The sequence below is a fragment of the Apteryx mantelli genome, chromosome Z (genome assembly GCF_036417845.1).
Source record: "Apteryx mantelli isolate bAptMan1 chromosome Z, bAptMan1.hap1, whole genome shotgun sequence".
Lineage (NCBI taxonomy): Eukaryota > Metazoa > Chordata > Aves > Apterygiformes > Apterygidae > Apteryx > Apteryx mantelli.
The window spans coordinates 66,092,886-66,117,743 of NC_090020.1; the positions used below are offsets into that span (position 1 = coordinate 66,092,886).

General features: G+C 39.6%; 1 protein-coding gene across 4 annotated transcripts in view; it reads left to right on the plus strand.

Annotated features, from left to right (window-relative positions):
• PDE4D (phosphodiesterase 4D) overlaps positions 1-24,858 on the plus strand; it is a 528,631-nt gene that overhangs the window by 450,559 nt on the left and 53,214 nt on the right. For all 4 annotated transcript variants that reach the window (XM_067315238.1, XM_067315241.1, XM_067315240.1 and 1 more), the window contains one exon: positions 24,182-24,294. In XM_067315238.1, the coding sequence (XP_067171339.1) occupies positions 24,182-24,294 (113 nt within the window). The remainder of the gene's footprint in view (positions 1-24,181; positions 24,295-24,858) is intronic.

The following is a 24,858-nucleotide window of genomic DNA, read 5'->3' on the forward strand; positions in this document are numbered from 1 at the left end:
TCATACAGAATCATAAAAGTATATTTGTGCTTTGCTGTAGTTTCTCCCTGCTTGACTATAATGTGCTTAACAAATAAATAAACAGAAATAGCCTTTTGTGAAAGCCTTAATTTGCACAATGTGGCGAGAAAGTAAGAACTTGAAGTATCTTGTGCACTACTTTGGTGAGAATTTATGTCTAAGTTTTTATTCAAAAGGAAGGTTAGATAATGGAAGTTAAAATCCTATTAAAATGAGATTTATAATTGAAGCAAAAGGAGATATTAAATATTAAATTAGAACATACACTACTCTGATATCTCAGGGATGTTTCGGTGTTTGTATAAGGGAGACTTATATACTAAGCTAGTAGGACATGACAGGGCAGATTCAGAATTCATGTGTGCAGGTGCACAGTGATAAACCACTTTCTGGTATCAGATCTTTAAATGATAGTGTGGGGCAAGGTCTTGGTTCTTCCCCAGCATCACACCACTGACTGGTTCTTCACAGCTTGTTGCTGTGAGTGAGGTGAATTTGTGAGTGGTTCGAAATGTTTGTTAGAGAACTTTAACCAAGTGTTACCACTGTGTATTTACAGTGATAAAAATTCCTAATCTGGACAGACTGTGAAGTGCTTCTAAGTAGATATTCGTAAGATAGCATAGTGCAGTGAAATCCTTTGTAGTTTATGTCTAAGGAGTAAAAACAAGTGATCTGTGTAAAAAGCAGGAAGAAAATATACTTAACAGAAACCTAAACTGACTGCTAAATTTTGGTAAAAATTAGAGCTGTCATTTCAGTTTAACCCTAAAAAGAAGCTAATGCTAAAAATATTAGTTGAATTATTTGATCATGTAAAAGAGTAAATGGAAATAGTCTGAATTATTTAAATCCATGAATATACCAAAACTGCTCTCCTTGAATTAAAGTAGGAGAGAAGCTGTGAGTGAATTTGAGAGCCTGGGAAGATTAACCTCAGTCTTGTTTCAGGACATCACCAAGTATGAGGAGCTAAGCCAGGACATATGACATTGCTGCAGTGGTCTATGGGAGGTATGATGTTAAATACAGTGGTTTTCTGCTGCCCCATGACAGGCTCTTTCTTTTGGCATCAGCGATCTGTAAAGTTCCAAAAACATTTAAAATATGAATTAGCAATTTTGTGGAACGTGCTTTAGCTATGCGCTAGTATATGTTAGGACTGAATCATTTGGGAGTTTTTAATAGGATAATAAAACTTTCTACCTCCAAGTATTTCATTCAGGACCAGTTTCAGTTGATAGAAACTGCATTTGTGGTGGATTAACTGGATACATTCCTTGGTTCCCAGAGACACTTGGGTTTTAGCTTCATACTTCACTGTTGAGTTCAATGTGCTCTTACTCCATCAAACAGCCCAGCATGCCTGATTATTTTATGTATTATAAAAATATAATTTTATATTTAAATATAAAATCAGATGATAGCATGTGTTAGGCTTTTTTTCTGAAATAAGTTTAACCTGTTTCTCAAGAAATGATAATTTTGAATTTAAGAAGAAAAATATTATGAAACTGAGAAACTTTGCTACCTATTTTCTTCCACTTACAATTCTTCCTTGGAACAACAGAGAACAAACTTCCTTTAGGAATGCTTTCATTTTATCGTCTACGTTCTGTGTCTTATTTGGCTGCATAGCCCAACATCTGAGGGTTTTTGCTGTGTTGGTTGTTTTGATTAAAAGCTTATAATCTTGATGTCCTTGTTTTTCTGGTAATACATTTTGTTTTCTGCCAGAGCTAATTGCACAGTCCCCTTTAACATTATCTATGTGGCACCGATGTGTTTCATTTCTTTGCCCAAACTTTGTTTTTTTCAGGCCTGACGCAGGACTGCTGCGTGATGACTCTGTTGTAAGCCACTAATTGTATTTATATCACCAAGTTTTGGCCTTTGTTAGCACAGAGGCAACCCAACAAGTATATCATATTCCTTCTGAATGCTATAGAGATTGCACTTCTTCTCACATACTCTTCCCTCAGACATTCTTTCTCCTACTTAACTGTTTTGCTAACAGGTTATTCTTGTGATAAGCAAACACATCTTAATTCTTTAATTTGATTCCCTAACTGCCTTAACTGGGAAACTCTTGTATCCTTATTTATTGCAGGAGATATAAATAGAACACTTGCTCCTTTCCCAAGCATAACATTTTGCTCTTTTGGGTACATTAAAAACTCTGTCATTCAAATATCACAGCCCTTGGAGATGCAGTGTTATGGAACACTTGAGTTAGATTTGTCTTTTATTTTCTCTGAGAGCTTGTCGTCACTACAATATTAACTTGGGCTGCAAGTTGACTTGTACCCCAAACTGATTCTCATATTATGAAGTAAAACAGAAGACTTTGAAAGTAAAATTTTAATAATTTTGGAGGCAGTGTGATTCCTAGGTAGAACATTGGATTGAATTTCAGAGACCTGGCTTCTAGTCACAGCTGTGGGATGAACAAGGTATGTAGTATAGACTTTGGCAACTCATTTAGCCCCTCTCTGCTTCTGTTCCTGCAATCTGTTAGAATATAGATGTTTCATGTTGTGGACTGTCTCTTAATGTGATGTAAAGTAAGTAGCGCTAGAGGTTTCAAATTCAGTTGGGGTCTTGTGAATTCTTATTGTATGTATAATTAATCCAGCTGACACCAGCCAGTAACCAAACATCTGTAGAAGTATACAGGAAACGTCCATAAAAAGTTAGAGGTTTGATTTTTTTCATGTAATGTAAATAATATTTCCCACTGCCACACTTTATTACACTGTAGCATAATAAAATGTCATCATTAAACTGCCTATGATGCTTATGGATCTATCCATAGCTATTCTTCTTTCTAGCAAAGGGCTATACTGCTAACACCTCTGAACAGATGAATGCTGCTCAATTCTAAATTTTACTTGCTCCTAAAGGTTGAGTATTTTTTCCACTTGATTTTCATCTGTAAGGATTTATAGAATTTATAACTGGGCTCTTTTGATGTGGCACTACTCTAAATATGAATGATGGTGAGCTGGAAGGCATGATGAGAATGCTTGCCAAGAATAATTGGCTTCTGCATTGTGGAACAGCTCAAATATTGTGAGTATCACAGTATGTAATTTGGGTGTGCATATTGCCTGTAGTTCAAAGCATTTCACTAGTCTGCAGCGGCAAGCTGAGCTTCCTGTTGGCTGGCTCTTTATATGTTTATTAAACAAGCTACATGCAGCACTTGAGAAACTGATAGTCATTTCCAGCTATAGTCTTATGTTTCTTTGGAATAGATGGAAATTAATCTGTGTCATTTTTCTTTCCGTTTGCTTTTTTTTTTTCTGCCAGTCATTCATGTGATTTCTTTTAATCTAAAGACCTGCTTGCTGGCACATGGAAGTTAATGGCAAGAGTAGTTGTAGTGCACTGTGTGCGTTGCTAAAAGTTTGTTAAATCCTGATATGAAGTGCAATTTATTAAGTTCTTTAAAGTAGATTTGGGCCAGTTCAGATTTGTATAAGGTATAGGGTTCTATGATCAGTTGAGTCTATTTTGTCTTCTTGTCATTAAACAATTTTTACGTTCTTTTAGACTATGCTGTGATATTTTTTTTCTCCTTCAATGATGAGAAGGAAGGAATGGGAGAGAGAGTTTATTTCTCCTAATATTCAAGCAAGAGTTAAAAGACTTTATCCAATCTTTACCTGTCCACAGTCAAGGCTGGGCAATTGCATAATATTAAGGTGTATTGTCATCTGCCTTAAAGAGTTGGCATTTAAAGAAGCAGTCCAAGGATGGCTAGTTTTGCAACACAAGGATTGACCTGTTTCAACTTACTAAAAACTATTCTTATGGCAACCAAGAGTTCAGTGTTTAGCAAATATTCCCCCAGTGTTGTACTTTTCACCGAAAGTGCAGAGTTCTGCTATGGTATGAACCTTTTTTTGTGTGTGAGTTAGCAAATTACATGATTGGTGCTAGTATGGTATTGGTCAAAATATGTATTCATAAATTCTAACAAAACTATGTTTTGCTAGCAAATGGTTGTTCCTTTAAGAGTGCATTTCCACATACCTTGGCCACAATGCTAGCATCGAGAGATCTGTACACCATTCCAAGCCACTCGTTCCTACCCTGGGGTCATGTCCCTCACCTGTGCCAGCTTTATTGTTTGTGAAGCCATGCAATAACTGATGAGAACTTAGCCAGGTTAAAAAGAACTCTTTTTGGTAGGGTTATTTTTACCAAGATCTGTTCCCTGGTCTACGTCACCCTGTGTCCCCACAAAGAAGTGTAAGAAGGGGCGAGAATGACTGCAATGATCAAAGCAAGGAGAGAACTACCTAAGCCAGCATTGCATTCAGAAAACAAGAGTATGGAACCATACCTTGAATCCTGCATTTTCCATTTCCCTGGTGTTCAAATGTTATTTTGTTTATTGGCTATGATACACTGACAAAGCTGATCCAGCATAAGCCACCTGATATGCTGGTGTTGCTTTCCCATTCAAAACAAAACTCCTTCAATCAAAAATGATTGATTTTTTAAACTACTGTTTTGCTGTGTTGTAAATTAGCCCACGCTCTGACCAAGGCAGGTGGTGGTGATTCCAGTGAAGTCTTCGCTCTTCAGTTTTACTTTGTTATGAAATGCCAGGAGCCAGAAGGAAGTTAAGAGCTGTGCCCAGAGTTTCACAGGACAGAAATGCTATAGCAGAAATACCTCTGACAGGAGGGAAAAAAATGTGCAATTCTGATGACTGAAAGATGCCATGGACTGGCTTTAATCATAATAACCATATTTTATCAAACTTGACCAGAGGAGGAAATCAAATTGTCTGTTTTCATACACTGGACATAATTTCCTATCCTAAGCTGGAGAGCCTACCATACAGAGCTTACTGACCATACAGCCAAATGCCACAGTCTCTCTCTTTCTGTGACTCCACATGCCAGATGCAGCTGGGCAGCCTGATCTGCAGTTCACTGACCACCTGAACCTGACAAGTGAAGTCACAGAGCCAGAGGGGTCACCAGCATTGAACCAAAGTCTGGGAATTTGCCAAACTAGTTGCAGAAATCCCATGTGTACTTCCCAATTGCCTTGACATGCCAAAAACACAGCCCAGGCATGGGGCCTATATGTGTTCCAACATGCTGGATGTACTCCTTCCACAGCAGAGATGAAATCATTGCATGATCTGATGCATGGATTTTCACATGGCAAGGAGGTAATTTCTCAAGAGGTCTTTAGAATACCTAATACCTTGGGGTTTGGTATTCAACAGATTTAACAATTTTTTTTGAATTCAAAAGAGCAGCCCCATTTAAGTTGGGACAAGCTGGTGTAGCTACCAAAAGAAGTGGTCTTCTTTGCCCCTGCTGCTCAACCTAGGTTTTCTTTGTATCTTCCCTCTTTGCATGTTTTTTGCAGCCATGTGGTGAACTGCTTTGGGGAACCGAAAACTACTAATATTTTTTTCTTGAATTACTTCTAACCTGTTTTTGTTTCCAACACAGTTCACTGGGTGGCATGCAAATACCTGCACGAGTCAAGAGGGACAGGAAGTTATGACCACCTTTGTTGTGCCAGTTAATCCAGTTTTAAGTGGTCATGAAACTGCAGCATCAAATTTGGCTTTAGCCCAGCTCTGGCTTGTCAAGTCCCAGTAGCTCTGCACATATGTTTGGCCTAATCCTGATCCAAAACTCCAAATTAGTTGCATTGCCCGGCTTCATCTGCAGCCTCCACTGAGGGGACTGTTTCGCTAAGCTTAGTTAAAGCAGGCCTAATGCATACGTTGTGCACAACATGCAGAGATGGCAGCTGCTTTCATGCAAAAATGGGGGCTGGAGTTCTCCTTCCATTTGTTCACCCAAGGTCACCACTCACATAAATTGGGAAAGTCTGGGGTTTAATTCATCCTTTGCCTAAGGTCCTTTATCCAATTATAGCTTATTTTGAAATACTTAAACAATTTTTGGCTCAAGGTCTTCTCCTTCTAACTAAGCCAAAAAGTTACTCATGCACTTAACCCATCTTCCAGACCTAATGAATCCTGTCTTTGTTCCTGTGTAGTTTTAGTCTCCAGCTTTTAAAGATCAAAGGATATATGGAATACCTGAGGAGAAATATCTGTTATGCACAATGTGAAAGAGAAGAGAAGCTCCATATATTTGGATTTATAAATAGATACCAACTACATAATTGCACAGTTCCTGTATCAGAGGGCTGTCTTCATAAAATATAAAACTCTTAAAAACTCATAAATTAAAAAGTTTATTTTTCCATCTTTATTCTCAGGCTATTGCAAATGGTCCATTATCAGTTTACTTTTTGTCTGAAGAAAGTGTTTGACCACGGAATTGACTAGACTACAGAACAATAAAATGGGTACTTTCCTGTTCCTATACGTACTGAGGAATCAAAACACATTACTGTTGAATACTGGTTTCTGAGGAAGTGCTTTTCTGCATTGCTAGAAGAAGGAAACAGTGGCAGAGAAGCATATTTTTTTTTCTTATGGCAGCCACGGTTACCCCTTGGGAATGATAGAACATAGTTGTAAACTATATCAGAAAAGAACATTTTCCAAAGTTTAATCACTTTTAATCAGCCTCCAGAAAATCACACAGGCACAGTAGGTAGTTCAGTCTCTTTTCTAAGAGTATTGTTTCATTCTTGTTTTCTGTATCAGATGCTTAGAGTTTCACCAATATATCTGAGGCCAGAAGACACTTATGGGGAAAGAAACAAGAATGCTTCTGGTTTTGCTTTGTTTTAAAAAAAAATTAGTTATAACAAACATTTGTTAATGATTACCTAAAGAAATGATCATACAATTTGAAAAAGAGAGTATGATTCCTCATAAAAACCACCAATACTCTCTTCTTTTTGTTTGTGAAATCCATTATATGTTGACAGTGGAACATTTTAAGGTTTGTGTTACTATGAAGCAACATAATTTGCAAGTTATTTGAAGCACTCATTTTTCCCTTACATTTTCAGTACCTTGACCACTTGTCTAAACTCACAAGAACTTGTCTTGTTTGGTTGTTTAATTTTATGTATTTATTGAGCTCCTTACTCATGAATTTGAATTCATTTTTCTTTGTGTATTTTAGTACATTTGTGCAAACAACTGCAAGCTTGGGTCACATCCTTAGCTGCAGTAAATGAGTGTGGCCCTGTTAAAATCACTGGTACCTACCTATTGGCTGTTATAGCCCTTCTTTTTTATATATTTTCAATTGCAAAGACTTTTGTGAGCCAATTTACTGTGGTTTAAAGGATAAGGTGTTAAAAGTATACCCGTGAGTATAAAGCCTTCTTACCTTAAAAAAAAAGTCCTTCTTTATGCTGGACCAAATGGAATTTTAAACAGAACTCTGTTCTGCACTTAAGATTAAAACAGTTTAAAAAATCCATTAAGATAAAGATGTGATTTAGTGTGTTACATTACTTATGTCACAGAGGTTAAGAGAGCTTACCTAATAATCAAAGTCTGATTTAGTATTTCTTATGGCAGAAGGTTTGGCTACTTTACTTGTGATAGCTTGCTGCTAGTTTGATTGTATTTACTAAGTAAACATTCTTGTTGAAATAATCGATTTTGAATGTCAAAAGTCTGAAACACCTGACAAAGGTACGGTGTGCAGTTGTCCAGATAGTAGAAGAAGAGGTTCTGCATGCTAATTTGCACTGAGAAGTTTTCCAAAACTAGTCCTTAAAATAGTCATTTTTCAGTACCTTTTAGAAAACAAAGTGTTCATTCCAACTAAAACTAACATTGGGTGTATGATAGAAGGTAGTTTTCGGAAAATCTCAGTAAAAAGAGATCATCTGAGGTGAAAACAAATTGCCACGTGTTAGTACTTTATTCTTCAAACGCTAAAAAAAGAAAGCGCAATGAAGACTGTCATTCTGCCACCTCTATTCATCACTCCTGATACCGCTGCTGACAACTCTATGGAGTGAATCTTCAGTGATATTCTAATCTGTTGCAATCAGTGGGACTTTTGCCTAAGAATTCACTTGAGCCAGGGCTTTAACTGCTGTCCTTTTCCTGTTGAGGATTTTTATGATCTAATGACTGTTTTCCTGTTTAGAACTTTTTTCCTTTTTCTTTTCTTTTTTTCCTTCTGGAAAATTCATTGTCTCAATCTGGAATCCTGCCAAGTTGTGTATCTCTTCTTGTTTCATAGCTATTCTCTTTCTTCTTCAATCAGCCCATATACACTTCATTGAATTGCATTATCTTCAACAATTACATTAAAAACAATGAAACAAAACGTTCATCGTCAATTATATTTGGTATTTTTTAACCCCTCCACTGGCAGGTTTGCATCTAGTAACTTCTGGAAGCTTGGTGTCTATGCTGCTTTCAAAAGCAACAGATACTTCTTTAAAGGAGTTTTAGTATGAATTCTTTGTTGGACAGGTACCCAGTAGAGACTAAGCATGTGAAATTATGGGATCCACATATTTTCCTTGGAGCTTCCTTTTCCTCTTGCTTTGGTGATACACTGAATGCTGGTCTCCCTTTCTTTCACATATTGCATGAGCTCACTTTGCACTTAGAAGGGTGCCATGAGTTTGGGTTGCTTTCACTGGAGGTTACTTGTATTTGCCTCCTGCTGGGATAATGTTGCTCATCTCTCCTTTTATGCTGCTTGCTAATCTGTTCTTTCACTATCTTCACGTCTCATATTAAAATGGATCTGTAAGTTCAAGCAATTGCTGATTTTAAACTATTGCTTTACTTTTGCACATCATTCAACCTCGCTCCTCTCACAAACAAACTTGGAGCTGTGCATTTTTGTCCAGATTTAAAGATAACTGAAGTACTTAAAATGTAAATAAGAGACAAGAAACATGGCTAAAAACTTGATCTCAATTTGAAAATTTCCAATACCTGCATTTTAAATGAAAATATTTGAAAATATCAGTTCATCCCTAGCAAAGTTTGAAAGATTTGTGTTTCCCTTATGTGGGCTGATTTAATCAGTAACGTGTAAAGGAGTTCTACTCCATTCAGATTTTAATGTTCTGACTTCTGCAGGAAAAAAGTGTTGGCTGCCAGAACTCAAAAAGTTTAATTTTGATCTTAAAATGTAATTACAGGATTTGTTGAAGTCCACACATAAATTTTGTTAATGGGTCTAAAACCGTTACTTATTTTTTCCTTCTTTAAAAAAAGGGTTTTAGATTACCTCCATAGTTCAGTTTTGTGTTTGATCCTTTATATTGTATTGGTTTTTTTTTCCATTTCTTCTTTGATTTTTACTTATTCAAGCTTCTTTGTCTCTTATGTTACCCTCTGCAATATATTTTTGATCCACTCTATGAAAGATGATATGCACTAACTTTGCATTCTTCTGTGTTGTGCCTTTGGGACTGCAGTAAGGGCTGCCAAGGGCGTGAGTGACATCCTACCAACAGCCTCTCATTAACTGCTGTGAGCGGAACGGAGGGGCCAGTGATTCCTCTGTCCCCTTTTCAGATCTTTTTCAAAGTACAAGTACTTTTTTGTCAACTTATTCCAAATTTTTGTCAGATGAGAAGATTCTTTAGGAGCTCCATTCACTCATACATTAAATTCTAATTTGAGTTAGGCATTTGGGCTTGTTGTTTGAAATAACGGCTATATTTCATACAATGGCTATACCATCTGGTCTTTACCACTGGTTCTTGGCTTCTCAGAATCAACATCCCAAAAATGGCTTAGCAGACAGTTTTGTACAGAAAGTACAGCCAGCTTCTGCATTTTCTTGTATCTGTTACTTGAAAGAATTGACTTGTATCATAACTGCACATCTCTGTACTAAATGCAATAGTACATGGAGAAAATACCTTATCTATTTAAAAATTACTTTCCTCATGGAAATAAAAGTGACTATACAATGCCATTGCTAGGTCCCATATTTTCTCTTGTTTGCTTTTGCCATATTTTCTCAGTTTATAAATAAAAGGATTGTTATTCCTCCTAACCACTTTCCCTGCAAACTCTTTGTGAGAGCTCAGAGTGAAGACAGGCACCTTCCTTTGTGCGTATCACCACCACAGTCAATGTTATCACAGAAGCAGGCATGTCCATCTCGGACACTGAAACTGGGCATTTTTTGGCAAAAATGCCAATTCAGAATTCTTATAATGACATCTAAACAATTCCAATGACAGTGTGTGAAATAATTAGATGAAAAACATTAATTCATATATTTTTTTTAAAACGGTTCCGTGAATGGCAGGCTTAACAAAGCCTGATTTACAATGGATTTATTTCTTACAGTTAGATTCCTTCCTGTCTAACAGTTACAACTTCCAAGGGAAGCTTTTTCTGCCAATTCATAGCTCTTCTCTCCCTTGCAGCTCCCATATGGTCTAAATGTAGACTGAGCACACTCTACATCTCTTCACTTAGTAGAGGCATTAATAAACATTTTCCCTGTAGATGGTGTAGAATCTAATATGTTTGAGATCTCTGCACCTCTGTTAGGTTTGGTTCAGGTTGACCAAAAGGCTCAAATGGAGGCACATACCCATGGACTAACTAAAAGCAAGAGCATTTTGTGAATATCTTCCATTCATTTGTACCAATGCAATATTGTGTCCGTCTTTACATGTAGTCAAAGATCTGGTGTATAGGTGGATTCTCATAAAGATTTATTTCCTGATTTTGATATTTTTTCTGGATCATAGAGATGATTTGTAAAATAAAAAAATATTTTGTATTTTAAAGGTAATTCTAGTAACAGGATAAAAGGTGTTCATTCTTTATTTATAGACTCACATATAACCAAGAATTGTTCTATCAATATAGATGTTCTGTGCAAAAGAGAAATAATTTTGAATATTTCCTGAATAAATAGCTGTACACTACAGTATATATCAGAGATTTATGGGTTGCAGGAAAAACTTTGTAGTAAGAAAGATACCAAACATTCATTGTGTCAGCTTGTGAGAAGTAACTACTTTTGTGTTTAACAGTTGAATAAACAAAACAACAAATGTAATTGTCCCCAAACTGAAGTGAGTGTAAAATACACTTAGGGGAACTACACATCTTTGTTTTCTTGTTGAGCTTTTAGGGAAGTATCACTATTTGAAGCCATATGCAGATGTACTCTTTCAGATTCAGCTTTCTGGTCACAGAGGCTACTACAGGCTCCTAAAAGCTACTGTCCAAACTTACCTCACAGTGAAGTAGTCCCTGTGCACGCTTCCTAATATGCTCCAGACAAAATCAGTTAATTTAGCTCAGTTCAACAATTAAAGTGCTTGAGCTGTCTTAGCTCTTTTTCCTTGAAGCATATTAGCTCTCCAAACCTTTTCTACCAGCAATGTGGTGACATTCGTAACTTCTAGCAAGGAGCCGTTACTCTGGGCCAAGATGGAAGAGGATGTTTGTCCATGGTCCATGCTTGAGCACCAGATAATTTGATACAGGTATTGGAAGGAGAAATATGCTCAAGTGCATAAAAATCTGTGCCACTTATGACAGAGGCCTATAAAAGTATGACTAGCCTGGGGAAAAATAATTATATATACATATATAATATACAAAAAGCTAGTGAATTAAAACTAATGAACAAATATTAAGAAACATAAAAATACCAATGGAAGTATAGTAAGTGTAGGTTTGTGAGAACGTGTTTAGCAGTGACTGACCTTTCTTACTCTTGAGTGCTGGCTGCCATGCTGCCTCTTTTTTGAGGCATTTTCCTGTTTTATACATTTCTCATGTTCCTGGGCAAGCGCTAGAGAAACTGAGCTGTGGTTAAACTGCCTGTGACCAGGGCACCCTAGCAAAACACGCTTCCCATAACATGCAAAGTTATTAGATACATTCTGAAAAAAAATTAGCTGGTGTTTGCATAATGCTGATATGACCCTGCACAGCGTCATTTGCTTCATCAAACTACACACACGAATCTAAATAATTTGAAATTACCTAAAACACTATGAAGAAACAACCAGTGATTTTGAAACCTCGTAGTAACTGGTGATTACGCAAGCTTTGCCAAGCAGAATAAAACCATTTTACCAGAAGTTTTGATCATGTTAGGTCTCAAAGGAAATGTAGAGTCATGTTTGGTCAGCGCACAAAACTGTGCTTTCAGGAACATGCAGCAGTAGAAGGTGGTGCTTATTCAGTAGTTGCTGTCCTTTCCTCTAAACCAGCGCTAAGCTATGGTAGTTAGTAGGCTGTTAAGTGGTGGGCAGTTTAAAAAATTATGATATTTTGGTCAAGATATAAATTTGGTGTTTGTAGACATGGCTGGCTTTCTGCTGGTCATACTTAAATTATTTCATGGCTAAGCTGTTCCTGCAGTTTCAGGTAGGTACCGTGTTGTATATAGCTTTTTGTTATCACTTGTACACTCTATGAATATCTAACTGCCATGCCACTACTCTTATGTTTCACTCTTGAACAAAATGAATGTAATCTAAATGCATATAATTTAGATACAGCTTGTTAAACCACTCTTATACCCAAGAGTGGAAGGTACTGCATTAAAGCTCATTTTAGATTCATCACTATCGCTATTTTTTAAAAAAAATGCAATTTCCCTCTCTTTCAAAGTACTATAACTACAACACTGTCTTTCAAGTTGCTTTCAAAATCAAGATAGTTGCACAGCACTACTGTCAAGGACCTGCTGTAAACTACAACAGACCAAATTATCTTGGTCCAGGCAATGAATGTTTGATTAAAAATGATTCTTTTCTGACTTTCAACAAGAAATACTCTTTAATAAGGTCAAGTTTTCTATAGTAAATGTTGGCAAATGTTGTTATGTAAATGTACAAAATCAAAAAATGTCCTATAAATTGCTAATGGGGAAAATATTTGTAATTACTTGCAAAATATTTATCTGTTTAGGGAAGTTATTAGTAGAAGGTAGAACAGAATCAAACATGTAGACTACATCTGAATTAGGAGAAAATCTGTTTTTTTCCTTACAGCATTTAGCAGAGAAGATTTTCTGTGATTAATACTAATGAACCCCTCCCTGCTGGCAGAATATATATGAGTTAATTTTACCAGATTTCCTAAGCCTAGACAACTGATTGCTCTCTTATTGCACTGGCTGTATCTTCCTGCTGCCTTCATATTTACGCCTTGAGTTGCAGAAATTTATTGTTTTTGGTATTAGCTCTGTGGACTGCAGATGTCTGCTTGGTTTTGTATTCTATAAAAGACAGTGCAGTTCTTGGGGTAGGAGATTGGGATGAAGCTACAGGTTCTAATTACAGGTTTGTGTACAAAGAGAAAAGAGGTTATCCATAGTGAGAAATGCAGTTACTTATGTTTCTTTAGGTATGTTCCAGTATCTTTCCTTTGAAACCCATGGAATGAGTAGATGAGAAACTCTTACAGATATTACGTCTAGAAATGATATTTTGAAATTGGAAGAGCTCTAGCTCACCTGGCAAAAGTGTCCTTAGAAGATGATTAACAAACCTCATCTTTAAAAGGAAAAAGGAAAAAAAAAAGATTGTTGACATGTTGAAATCGGCTTTTTGCACATATGAATGTCATAGGATTAAGAACAATATGTTTTAATGATGAATTGAGTCACAAAATATGGATCTTTATTCCACAGTGCTTTTTCTTGCTGTTAGGAAATCAAACATTCTGAGAAACAAGTTTTATATTCTTTACTGTGCCAAGCTTCCTTTTGCAGCACTGATGAGGAATCATTAGTGAGCTTGTTAAGGCTCCTCATTCTCGGGGCAAATTTGCACATTAACCTCAGTTACTATGAAACCTACAGCAACTGGCTGTGGTGAGATCCCAGACTGCTGGAATAGTCAGATTGCCAAATCTAGCTGATTGTCTTAAGAGGTTCAGAATTCTTATTGCTATTTTTCACTAGAAAATAACAGTTGTAAAAAACAAAAATTTTTCACTGTCACTGAAGTGTACACTGGGAAAAATTTCTCAGCTTCATTAGAGAATGTTACTGGAATAGCAGTATCAGGGCATTGCTCTGGCGTGTGGCTGCCCCCAGCTGAAGTACCTCCACAGCCTGGTTATCAAGGTAGGACCTCAAACAATCAAGTTGTGGTGCGGATCTTGGTATCTTCTGTTGGAGCTGCTCCACTTTGTATTAGTAAATAAAACATTGAACCACAGAGATACCAATCATTTGCAGGGCAGGGAGGTGAAAAGCTTCCTTTTTATTATTTATCCATATCAGAAGAACTTCAGCAGAAGAAATCAAGAGATCCACCTCAAAAGAGTCAACACCCCTGAATTCAGGACACTTGTACAGGATATGGGAGAATTATAAAAGATTTTGAACCCTGACTGTTCCAGGACAGTTGCCTAATAATCAGGCTATTAGCTATTTTAGGGTAAGATTTTATTTTATTGCATTTCAGGAAAAAAATAACAAAACTTTGAACCAGCTTGCTGTCACTCTTCTGTAGAACAGGATAAATATATATATGTATATATTTTTTTGAAATCTCAAAAGTTTTCTGGCAGGGAAAAAGATTTCCCATCCTTTCTAATTTGGACCTATATCTATGGGAGGAGAAAAGAACCCACTGGGCAATCTCCCTCAGAAAATAAGCCACAGAACAAGGTAGATTAAAAATTACTGTAATGTATCTTTCATGCACCTTTTTTTTCTTACCACTACTTTTGGTCTCTGATGATTTTACTTCATGTGTCTAAAAATTGGGACAGATCATCCATTAATGTAAAACTGTGGCACCATTTAGATCAGTGCTGAACATTTGACTCAGGGCTTTTTTAAAAAGGAAATGTAAGGAAAAAAATCCTTCTGCGGGTTTCAGGGAAATGTACTGTTAATGAATATTGTGAAAGAGCTGAAATGTGCTGTAAGGGAAAGACTGACACAGTGTTTGTCAAGTTTTAAACTTGACGCATGGAGGAGCAGGTTGAGCTGTTTTGTGGTTTTGCCTTATGACGTTTGTCAGTCGCATACCTGTCATCCAAAACAAACCCTCTCCCAGCCTGGCCTTTCACAGCAGCAAAAGTGGTGACTGATACTTACAGTGTCGTCTAGAGGGTTAGGAGCCTCTGGGATAATTTCCTGAGGCAATATGACACAGAAATATCATAGAAATAATGACTGACTCATTGTCCAGTAGAAAGAAACTGTGTGACTAACATAATTCATTCAGTTTAAAGTGCAGATTTCTTATCTATGACATAAATATAATAAAAGTTAGGCACTTCTGACTTGTGTAAGTTTTCTCTTAAAAACAACATGAAAAGCAAGTGAAGTTGTGCTTAAAAAATTATGGGAGGGGACACACAGAGCTGATGTATTTGCACAGTCTACTGTATAAATGAGATCTAATCCTGAATGGAGCTCTTGGGCACTACTATAAAAATATTTTAATGTATTAATAAAAAATGACTCTAAAAAGAGAGAGAAGATATATTTATATCAGTAAATAAAACAGCTTTGAGGTTCTGTTGCAATTATTTTGTTAAAACTATGTTTATCCACCTCTTTATTCTTACAGTCTGTAGGCAAAATGATTCTTCATTTCTTCAGTGGAGTCAGAGATAAGCTTGGAATTTTACAGGACACAGGAGATGCGGTACACGATCTGCAGACTTTATAGAGTAAGGAAATGCTTCAGCACACACTTACTGGGAATAATCCATCAAGAGCATCCTCTGTCATTCAGACAGGAACTCCTAGGCCTTCACATTTTTCTGTTATCTTTAGTGGGGTACAAGGGTCCACTGCTACGGAGCATGCTGCCAGCCCAAAAGCTGCATCAGGCATCACTTGACCTGAAAGGGAAGCTTTAAAAACTAAATAAATATTGAAAGTAAAAGAGATGGTTACGGGTTGCCATGTTCTTCGTTTAGAGAAGAACATAGACGCTTAGCCCATTTGCCCCATGTAAATGCCCTCCAGCTAATTGCATGTGAAAGGAAGGAGAACTGCTTCATAAAAGGGAAGAGAAAAAATTGATTCCTGCTACTGCCTTTTTTGCTACTTTCAGGACTGAAGAAAAATGAAGCCTCTCAGTCTCGTATTTCTCCATTTGCCCGGTTGGGAAGAGAGTCAGCTTCCCAGTGTGTAACTGGGGCTAGACCGAGAGATTTCCTGTGTCCGGGAATCCCCAGGGCACTGCACTGCCTTAATAAAGCCTTGTCTCCAGCTTGGCACTCTTGCCATCACTTCATTTAGTTTAACTTACTGGTATCATAGGAATCTATTTCAAATCTAAATTACCACCAGGAACACACAGGTTGTTTTTAGGGTGTTTTTTTCAGAAAATGGGTATGTACTACTAGCAGCCACCTATTATCTTTTGACACCATTGACCACTGTCAGCTAAATCTGACAGTGAGGTGGCAATTTATTTAATTCCTCTAAGTTATGTGAAAAAGAACGACTTTATATAGAGGACTCTATTAACACTGTCATTTAAGAAAAAAAAAAGTTTGAGCACAACACTTGCTAGACATCAGAGAACCTAGACAGAAAAGAGCCAATATGAATGTCTCAACTCTTGGAGAGTTTTCACTCAGCTTTCACATATTATCAGACTCCAGCAATCCTCTGTTGAGGTTTCTTCAGCAAAGTCCGGTTGCGGCTTTTTCTACACTTTGGGCATTTATAATTTTTAAGATTGTGTGAGCTCAGGCTGCACCATTAGTGTAGTTAAGTTCCAAAGCCAAATCAACAAGGAGACACAAATGCTTAGGAAAACAGACTTTGTTAGTTGTGGTACTTACAGCTCGCTCGCTCGCTCGCTCGCTCGCTCTCTCTCTCTCTCTTTTTTTTAAATTCTGCTGTGATTTCTGAACATATATTTATAAAGTTTTTAGCACCTTTCTTTTCAAGGACAATACAGATCTTGAAATTCTTTCCCATGTGGGACTCCCAGTTTGCAAATTTCAGTTTGGTCTAAACAAGTTCCAGCTGGTAATAAAGATTTTGTGACTGAACAGACTTACTGGGTTTTGGAGCTATTGGTCTCAGAGGAAACCAGCAGTAATCTGCTTAAAGGTGAAGTGTATGGTAGTTTCTAATTAACTTATACTGGTATTTGACAAAAACTTGAGCTATTCCTTTGTGTTCTGATTTGATGTTCTAGGAAAATAGGAAGACAAGGCTGTCAGTAGGTCTTTTTAACAGTAAAGTTTTACACGTACAAATTTAGTGACTTGTAATTCTTGTTGTTTTCATCTTAATTCCAAGAATAACATATAACAGTTGAGCTCTTCAGCAAAATCGTGATGGGGGCAATATAATAAATATCCCTTGATCCCTTCTACTAGGATCAGGCAATGTGATAGAACAGCAAACATGACAGTGTGGCTGTTTGAACCATCCACTTTTTGCCAGAATGGCTTTTATTTTCTCAACTGCTAAATTAATTTAGTTCTGCTTTGAAAATCTGTCACTTCTCTCTGTGTGTTGAATCAGCAGCAGTATCCTACTCAGAATCAAACTGTTTCACAGCTGTAAAAGGAACTGATCTCTAGGATACATCCTAGCACCTAGAAAAGTTATTTTTGTATGATGCAAGAGATAAGATTTGAAAGCAGCTTGAACGATGAACCCGTATTGGACTTCTTGCCCAAGATTCTCAGAGCTCAGGATCAACACAGTTACAACTGTTGGGAAAAAAAAAATTAAAAAGATACAGATCTGTTTCTCAAAATCCAGTTTGTTCATGAATAGAAAGCAATAAAAATGCATTCAAAGGACATTTTGCTATAGTACAAGTTGAAAACATCAGGCAAGCTTTCCTTTTTTTTTTCATTTTGTGCAAGGTTGGTTGTTTGATTGAAGGGCTTACTTCTTTTGCCTCTGAGTGACAGCAGTCCTTCTGGCAGGTTCTTACAGACAGTGGAGTAAGGAAACTATTAGTCCTTTGCCAAAAGCAGTCAGAGGGGAAGAGAGCACTAGATAGGGATGTGTGGAAACAGAAGTTCATTTGGCCTTGTGGGATTTTGGTAAGTGTAAAGAGTTGATATAAACATTCATAAACATTTTGATGTGCTCTGTCATTAAAGTGGTAAATTATTTAAATACACTGTATGTATTTAATGCTTGTTTTCCTACCTGGCTTCAATGAAAGATGCTTTTTAATAGAATGCTGTACTACTCTGGCATTGCAAGACTTTCTTGGATGAATTAATATAGAAATACTTCTAGGCCAGACATTAGAACAAGTTCTATCAGTTAGTGACTTAGTTCCAAACCTTTTTCAAGGAGTGAACCAAATCTTTGACACAGAGAAAACAGTACAGGAAGCCACCAAAAATAATAACCCCAACCCCATGCAGTGGAACTGAACTACATAGTGAGGACCAGATTATATAGTTCTCCTACAGTGGCAGGAGTCAAAAGTGTCATCCTTACATTAAACTACTTAATCCTGTTTTAAGAGCACAATATCTTCTTCCTGGACATCTGCAGCCTTCCTGTTACCTGGTTTTGTAAGAATGTAAACATATGTTGTTCATACCTTTGTCCCTGAAATACGCAGTCCTAGGGTATAAAGAGAATGGAATATAGCATATGTGGATTTCTCTGAGACCAGGAGAGAAATATGAAGTATTGGTAGAAAAATACCCTTTTCCACCTATGAAAATAGTAGCATAGTTCCTTTAGGTCCTCATTTAATGTATGTTTTGCCTGTGTATTTGTTTATATGGTCCTTTTTTATAATAAAAGTGTAAATAGAATAGTTTGACAAGTTGTCCACAAATGGACTTTATCATTTTGCGCCTATTGTTTCCTGGAGATTACTACATTTTCTGCTCAAGGAGATAAGGCAGTTTTCATATCCTAAGGCTACTGCTGCTGGCACAGCATAAAGCGGTATGTCGGATGTGATCTACAGATCTCCAGGTTCAGAAGAAGACCAGTCCTGGTCATTAGGACATGGTCTGTCTGTGTACAAGGTGACTAAATGGTACACTTGATTTTTCTTCTCTAGATGGAAATTTGGAGAGATTCCTGGCATGGAAGCGAGTAAGTGTTCAAACTGGAACTATCAAAAAAGCTTCTGAGAAATCTGCAGTAGCTGAGTTCCCTTCCCAGATGCACATTCCAAAATCTGATCAAGAGTATTTTGTTTTACTTGTGATTGTGGAGGGTGTTCAGCAACTTTCTAGGTTGATAAATCAAAGAATCTTTCATAATTACATTTTAACTACAGTATGACATCTGAACACTCCATAGAGAAAGCCTTTTGAGTCACAATACTGACGAATTTCTCTGTAAAACATAAACGCAAAATTAATTTTTTTTTCAGTTGTGATATGGGTGACTAAGAAAAGGGATGCTATTTCTATGCCGAATCAGTTTTAATATGGCTATGTTTAATAGAAGGTGGCAACGTTGACTAAAATGTCAGTCACTTCAATATATAGGCCATCAGTTAAGGCTCTAAGTACTAACAGACTCATTTACTGAAAAAAAAATCATAGTTTGAACCACAGAGTATTTTTTGAAATGCTGTGGTAGCGAGAGAAACTGAAACTCTTGGCCCAGTGATTCTGTTGCTCCAGACTTCAAGGTTACACTAGGTAGAAGAGCAAGAAGATGGTCAGAAAATGCAGGGAAGAGATCCAGGTCTAAGTCTCACAGTATACCTTCAGTTCATCTTAATTTTGACTAGCCTGGATGCTTCCAGAGCTTCTTGCAGCTGCCTACATCCCCAAAAGGCAATACACACACTGAGCATATCTGGAGCACACCACGGTTCAGCTGTGACCATTTCTTGTCTCCAAAATGCTCCTATTTTAAGGCAACACGGTAGTCAAAGCCCTTGGCTGTGTGCTTGCTAGGTCAACTTCTTTCCAGCCTCTTGGCATCCCTCAGACAATCTCAGCTGACCAGACAACAGTGAAGAATCTGGCACTTACCTCTTAAGCTGTGTTGAAATTACTTAGAGCACTGAAAAGGCTAGCATCAGCACACTTGAGCTATAGTAGGAAAGTATAGTATTGCTTTTTGTTCTCTAGGAATACTGTGAAAATCATGATACACCATTAAATAAAATCTATACTATCCCTATTGTCATATAGTAATTTTTCCCTTTGAACAGAGTTAGTTTCTGAATAAACCAAGGGTGTGAATGAGAGTACAGCTATCTGGTGGACACCAAGTTAAGCATGAGGCAGCAATGTGCCCTTGTGGCCAAGAAGGCCAATGGTATCCTGGGGTGCATCAGGAAGAGTGTTGCCAGCAGGTCGAGGGAGGGGATCCTCCCCCTCTACTCAGCCCTGGTGAGGCCACATCTGGAGTACTGCGTCCAGTTCTGGGCTCCCCAGTACAAGAGGGATGTGGCACTACTGGAGCAAGTCCAGCGAAGGGCTACAAAGATGATTAGGGGACTGGAGCATCTCTCTTATGAGGAAAGGCTGAGAGAGCTGGGCCTGTTTAGCCTAGAGAAGAGAAGGCTGAGAGGAGATCTTATCAATGTGTACAAGTATCTGAAGGGAGGGTGTCGAGAGGATGGGGCCAGACTCTTCTCAGTGGTGCCCAGCGACAGGACGCGAGGCAACGGGCACAAACTGAAACACAGACGCTTCCATCTGAACATGAGGAAAAACTTCTTCACGGTGAGGGTGACAGAGCACTGGAACAGGTTGCCCAGAGAGGTGGTGGAGTCTCCTTCTCTGGAGATATTCAAAACCCGCCTGGACGCAATCCTGTGCAATGTGCTCTAGGTGACCCTGCTTGAGCAGGGGGGTTGGACTAGATGATCTCCAGAGGTCCCTTCCAACCTCAGCGATTCTGTGATTCTGTGATCTCTAGTGTTGTATTAGGAGCCATGCTAATGATCGACTCTTTTATACACATGGACACTAGAACATCCTTTTTAAAAAAAAATGGGTGTGCAATGCCAAGTGATTATGGCTAAACTTTGTTCTTTTTGTTAGTCTTTGATTTGTTTCTCCTAGGTACCGTACTGAAAGCTAGACGTGGTGAGATTGTTTATATTAATCTGTGAACTGGAAAGAGAACAGTTGCTGTCACTTCCTTTTTTTTAAAACCATATATGAAGTAGTATGCAAATTTTTGAAGTAACTGGTGTTTCTCTCAGAAACCGTATTTCTTTCCCTCTTATTAAGGCCTAATGAGTTACAGAAAGAATCTCTGAAATTTCAAAAAAGAACTCTAATTTACAGAAGTTAATCTGTTTTGGGACTCCATCCCTGGCAATCTCTTCTTGATTGTTCTGCTGATATAAAGGGGCCACTGAAACAACAGCCTGCATACCCTTTCTGAAGGACACCGAAATGGGTCTAGCCCTCTTCCACTTGTGTAATGTTGACAAAAAGCTCGCTCCTGTGTCTACACCACAAACTGATTGGTAGACTATCCAGGCTGGCAATAATTACATGGTAACACAGAGGTCAGAAACAGTTTTGTGAGGCTGTCAAATCTGGGTGGCTGCTATTTATTTTTTTATTTTTAGCTCAGCAGTGACAGGGTGTTATACTTAAAAGCTGTTAACCTAGACAATGTTTTCCATGACATTTTATAACAACAAAAGTGTGGACCAAATTTAGAACTTCACTACCGTTTGGAAAAGCTTTCCTTGGCTGCTCAACAATCTGTGGGAGCCGTGGGAACGAAGGCGGTAGCTTGCTTTGATGAGCACCTTGTCACTACTTAGAACCCTTCTTTCTTCTGTTTAAGATACTAGGGCTGGCCTGAGGTCTACGACCTGAGAACATGTATGGGGTGCTGAATCCTGCAAGTCAGGCTGATGGTCTTTAGCCTGCCAGTGCTCATTAGGATTTTGCATAGTCAAACTGGTCCGCCAGCATCAGTGCAGGGCCCCTGAGCGCCAGGAGCCTGCTGAAGTGTGGGACTCAGGCCCGCGAGGCCACCAGAAACCTCCGTGCTGTTTGCGAGGGATTCTGGTTTCTAACATACTTTGAGATACGCAGGGAAGGTGGATAGTGGATAAAGACACACAACTGTAAGGTGCTGTTGATGACATATTTTTAATACACAGATAAGAAGGGATATATGTTTCAAAATTAATAAACAACAAACAGAACATGTTATTAGTTTAACTTAAATTGGCATCCTTCAACATTTTTTTATCGCTTTCATACTTCTCAGAAAAACCTCACATTCTTACAGTCTTAAGTATTTGAAGGGGTGATGCTTACTTGTGAAGCAAAATACGAATTTCCCAATATCTGATTTTCAAGAAATGCTGAAGGGCAGGCTGCAGGCAAGCTAGACAACAAAACAGTGTTGTACATATTCATTTTACCTCACTTCATTATGTGTTTTATCCTCAAAGAAATCATTGTATAAGGTCATCAGATAACTGCATATGTTAAACTCATCTCTGCTTCGCCAGAAATATTTAACACAGTACACTTACAAACATATTATGAACAAAGTTTCTTACATTTCTAGCATGGATCTGGATGAAATCTGCACTTTGAGGTCAATGTACAAAGTGTTCACTTTCAAGAACTAGTCGCAGTTATGACTATTTAAAAATAATTTAGGAGGCTAGTGAGGTGAGCTGTGATGTCTGTTGTATTGCAGAATTTCACAGATTCTCTTCTGATGGATAAAGAGTCTGGAAAATCCTGTCTTTATTTGTCAGGGGAATTTGGGGGGGGATTGGGAAGCATTTATAGTAAGTATGACATGTCTGAAATACAGTGTTTACAATTCAGTAGGGATGTTGTTGTTGAGTATCTGTTAATGCTATGTTAACTGAAGTACAGATTAACCATGATGCAGGCAAATGCTGAAAATTTTTCATTAAACAGCTCTGCCAATTAATCTCAATCCAAACTTCTTGTTCTTGTCTTGCCTTTTTTCCAAAAATGAGTGGAGGCTATTCAAAATTCTGTAGTGTTTTTGAAATATCCACAAGTATGCACAAAGTTTAACAGCTTTGAAGGAACCCAAAGTTCTGGAGCATGTGCTCTGTAATATAAAAAGAGATGAATCCACTATGAATCCTGCATGTCAAAACTGTAATGCAATGAACTATTTAGCACTAGTCCATGCTGAAGTATCTTATTTAAAAAGGAGTTTTAGTTAATTTGTTTGCCTGATCTTTTGCTTGTCTCACATTTTGAAAAGAAGTTAATTTAGTGTGAAACAAATTCAGGAAGATGTTTTGCATGGAAAAACAAGTCCACTGAACAAACCCTTCTCTGCCCTGGAGTTACGTTCGCATGTAGCTGATCCCAGAAGTGTGCATGCCAGCATTTTCAAAACTTGGTGTTTCAGATAAACAGTGCTCAGCTCAGTTCAGTGTGGAGAAACATTTTCCCCATCTACATCAGGGAACAAATAAAAAAGATGGGCTTTGTAGGTGCGATTTGCACCTTAGCAGTGGAATTATTTTTTTGAAATTATTTGCTTACTAACAGATCTCCTGCTGTTGGTGCTTTGCTGAAGAAGGGAATGCCTTCCTCTTTGTGGTTCAGTTCTGCGAATTTTCAGACCGTATGCTGCAACGTGACATGCAGCAATTTCGAATAAACGATGACTTTCCATACCAATATTGGGTGTCCACTTCCAAACCTCCAACCAGCCTTTTTTTTCCCCCTTAGAGCCACCATGAGATGCTTTGCATACACACGGACTTTGGGGTTAGAGCAAACATTACTGCAATATTTGAGCGTGCCTTTAGCAGCTCGCGCGCCAGCGGGGCGCAGTCACCCCCAGCAGGGGGGCGCGTTTCCTTGACCTGCTCCCCGCGCTTTATAAGTGTGGACCACGTAGTTCCCACGACGCCCCAGGACGTTGCTGCTCCCACAGCGCGGGGGGGCCGCCGCGGGGAGGCCCTGCCCCCCCCCCTCCCTCCCCGCCGCCGCGGGGCCGCGCCGCGCCGGCAGGGCAGGGCCGGGGTGGCACCGCACCGCACCGCACCGGGGGCGGCACCGGGGGCGGCGCCGCGGGCGGGCGGGCGGCCGGAGCCGGCGCGGCGGAAAGTTTCTTGCGGGCGCGTCTGGGCGCGGGCTGCGAGAGGCCGAGCGGGCCGGCGGCTGTGCTGCGCTGCGCTGCTCGGCGCTGCGCCCCGCTCGGTGCCCGGGCGAGCAATATGAGGGAGCAGCACTCATGTGCGGGCAGCGGGCACCTGCGGGCGGCTGGCGGCGGCGGCAGGATGGACCCGCTGGAGCTGGCCGCTAGCCCCGGGAAGCGGCTGCGGACTGAGTACGCCTTTCCCTGTCTCTTCGCAGAGGAGGCCTACCAGAAGCTGGCCAGCGAGACCCTGGAGGAGCTGGACTGGTGCCTGGACCAGCTGGAGACCCTGCAGACCAGGCACTCCGTCAGCGAAATGGCCTCCAACAAGGTAGGAGCCGGCGGGGGCCGGGGCTGGCTTGGGGGGCCGGCTTGGGGGCCGTCTTGGGGGGCCGGGGCCGGGGCCGGGCGGGCACCGCGCTCCCCGCGAGCTGGGGCGCGGGCGGCCACGCGGGGCGCGGGAAGCGGCGCCGCTTCCGCGCGCGTTTCGGTTCCGCGCCGGCAGCGGCCGTTGGCTGCGTGCCGCCGCTGGCAGCCGCAGCCGCTCGTTGTTCGCTCTTTCCCCGCGCGTGCTGTTTCGAGCTGGAGCCCTCCCCGAGAAAACTCTGCACGTCGCTGTCAGAAGTTGGTTAATTAAAGTGACTGTGTAATACTGCAGCCCGCCCGGTGTCAGAAAGTAAGGTCGTGGTGGCGCAGCTCCTGCCGCGGTGCGTGGGGCAGGCCACGTTTCCTGAGCAGACAGGGATGCTGACAGACCTTCGCTGCGTGACCGAGGGGGCCGGGGGCCGCCGTGGGTCTGGGCCCCTGCCGGGGCTCGGTGTGTCCCGTCCCCCCCCGGGGCGGTGCGGACTGCGGGGATGGTGCGGGGGCCCCGGGGGCTCAGGGCCCCGCCGGC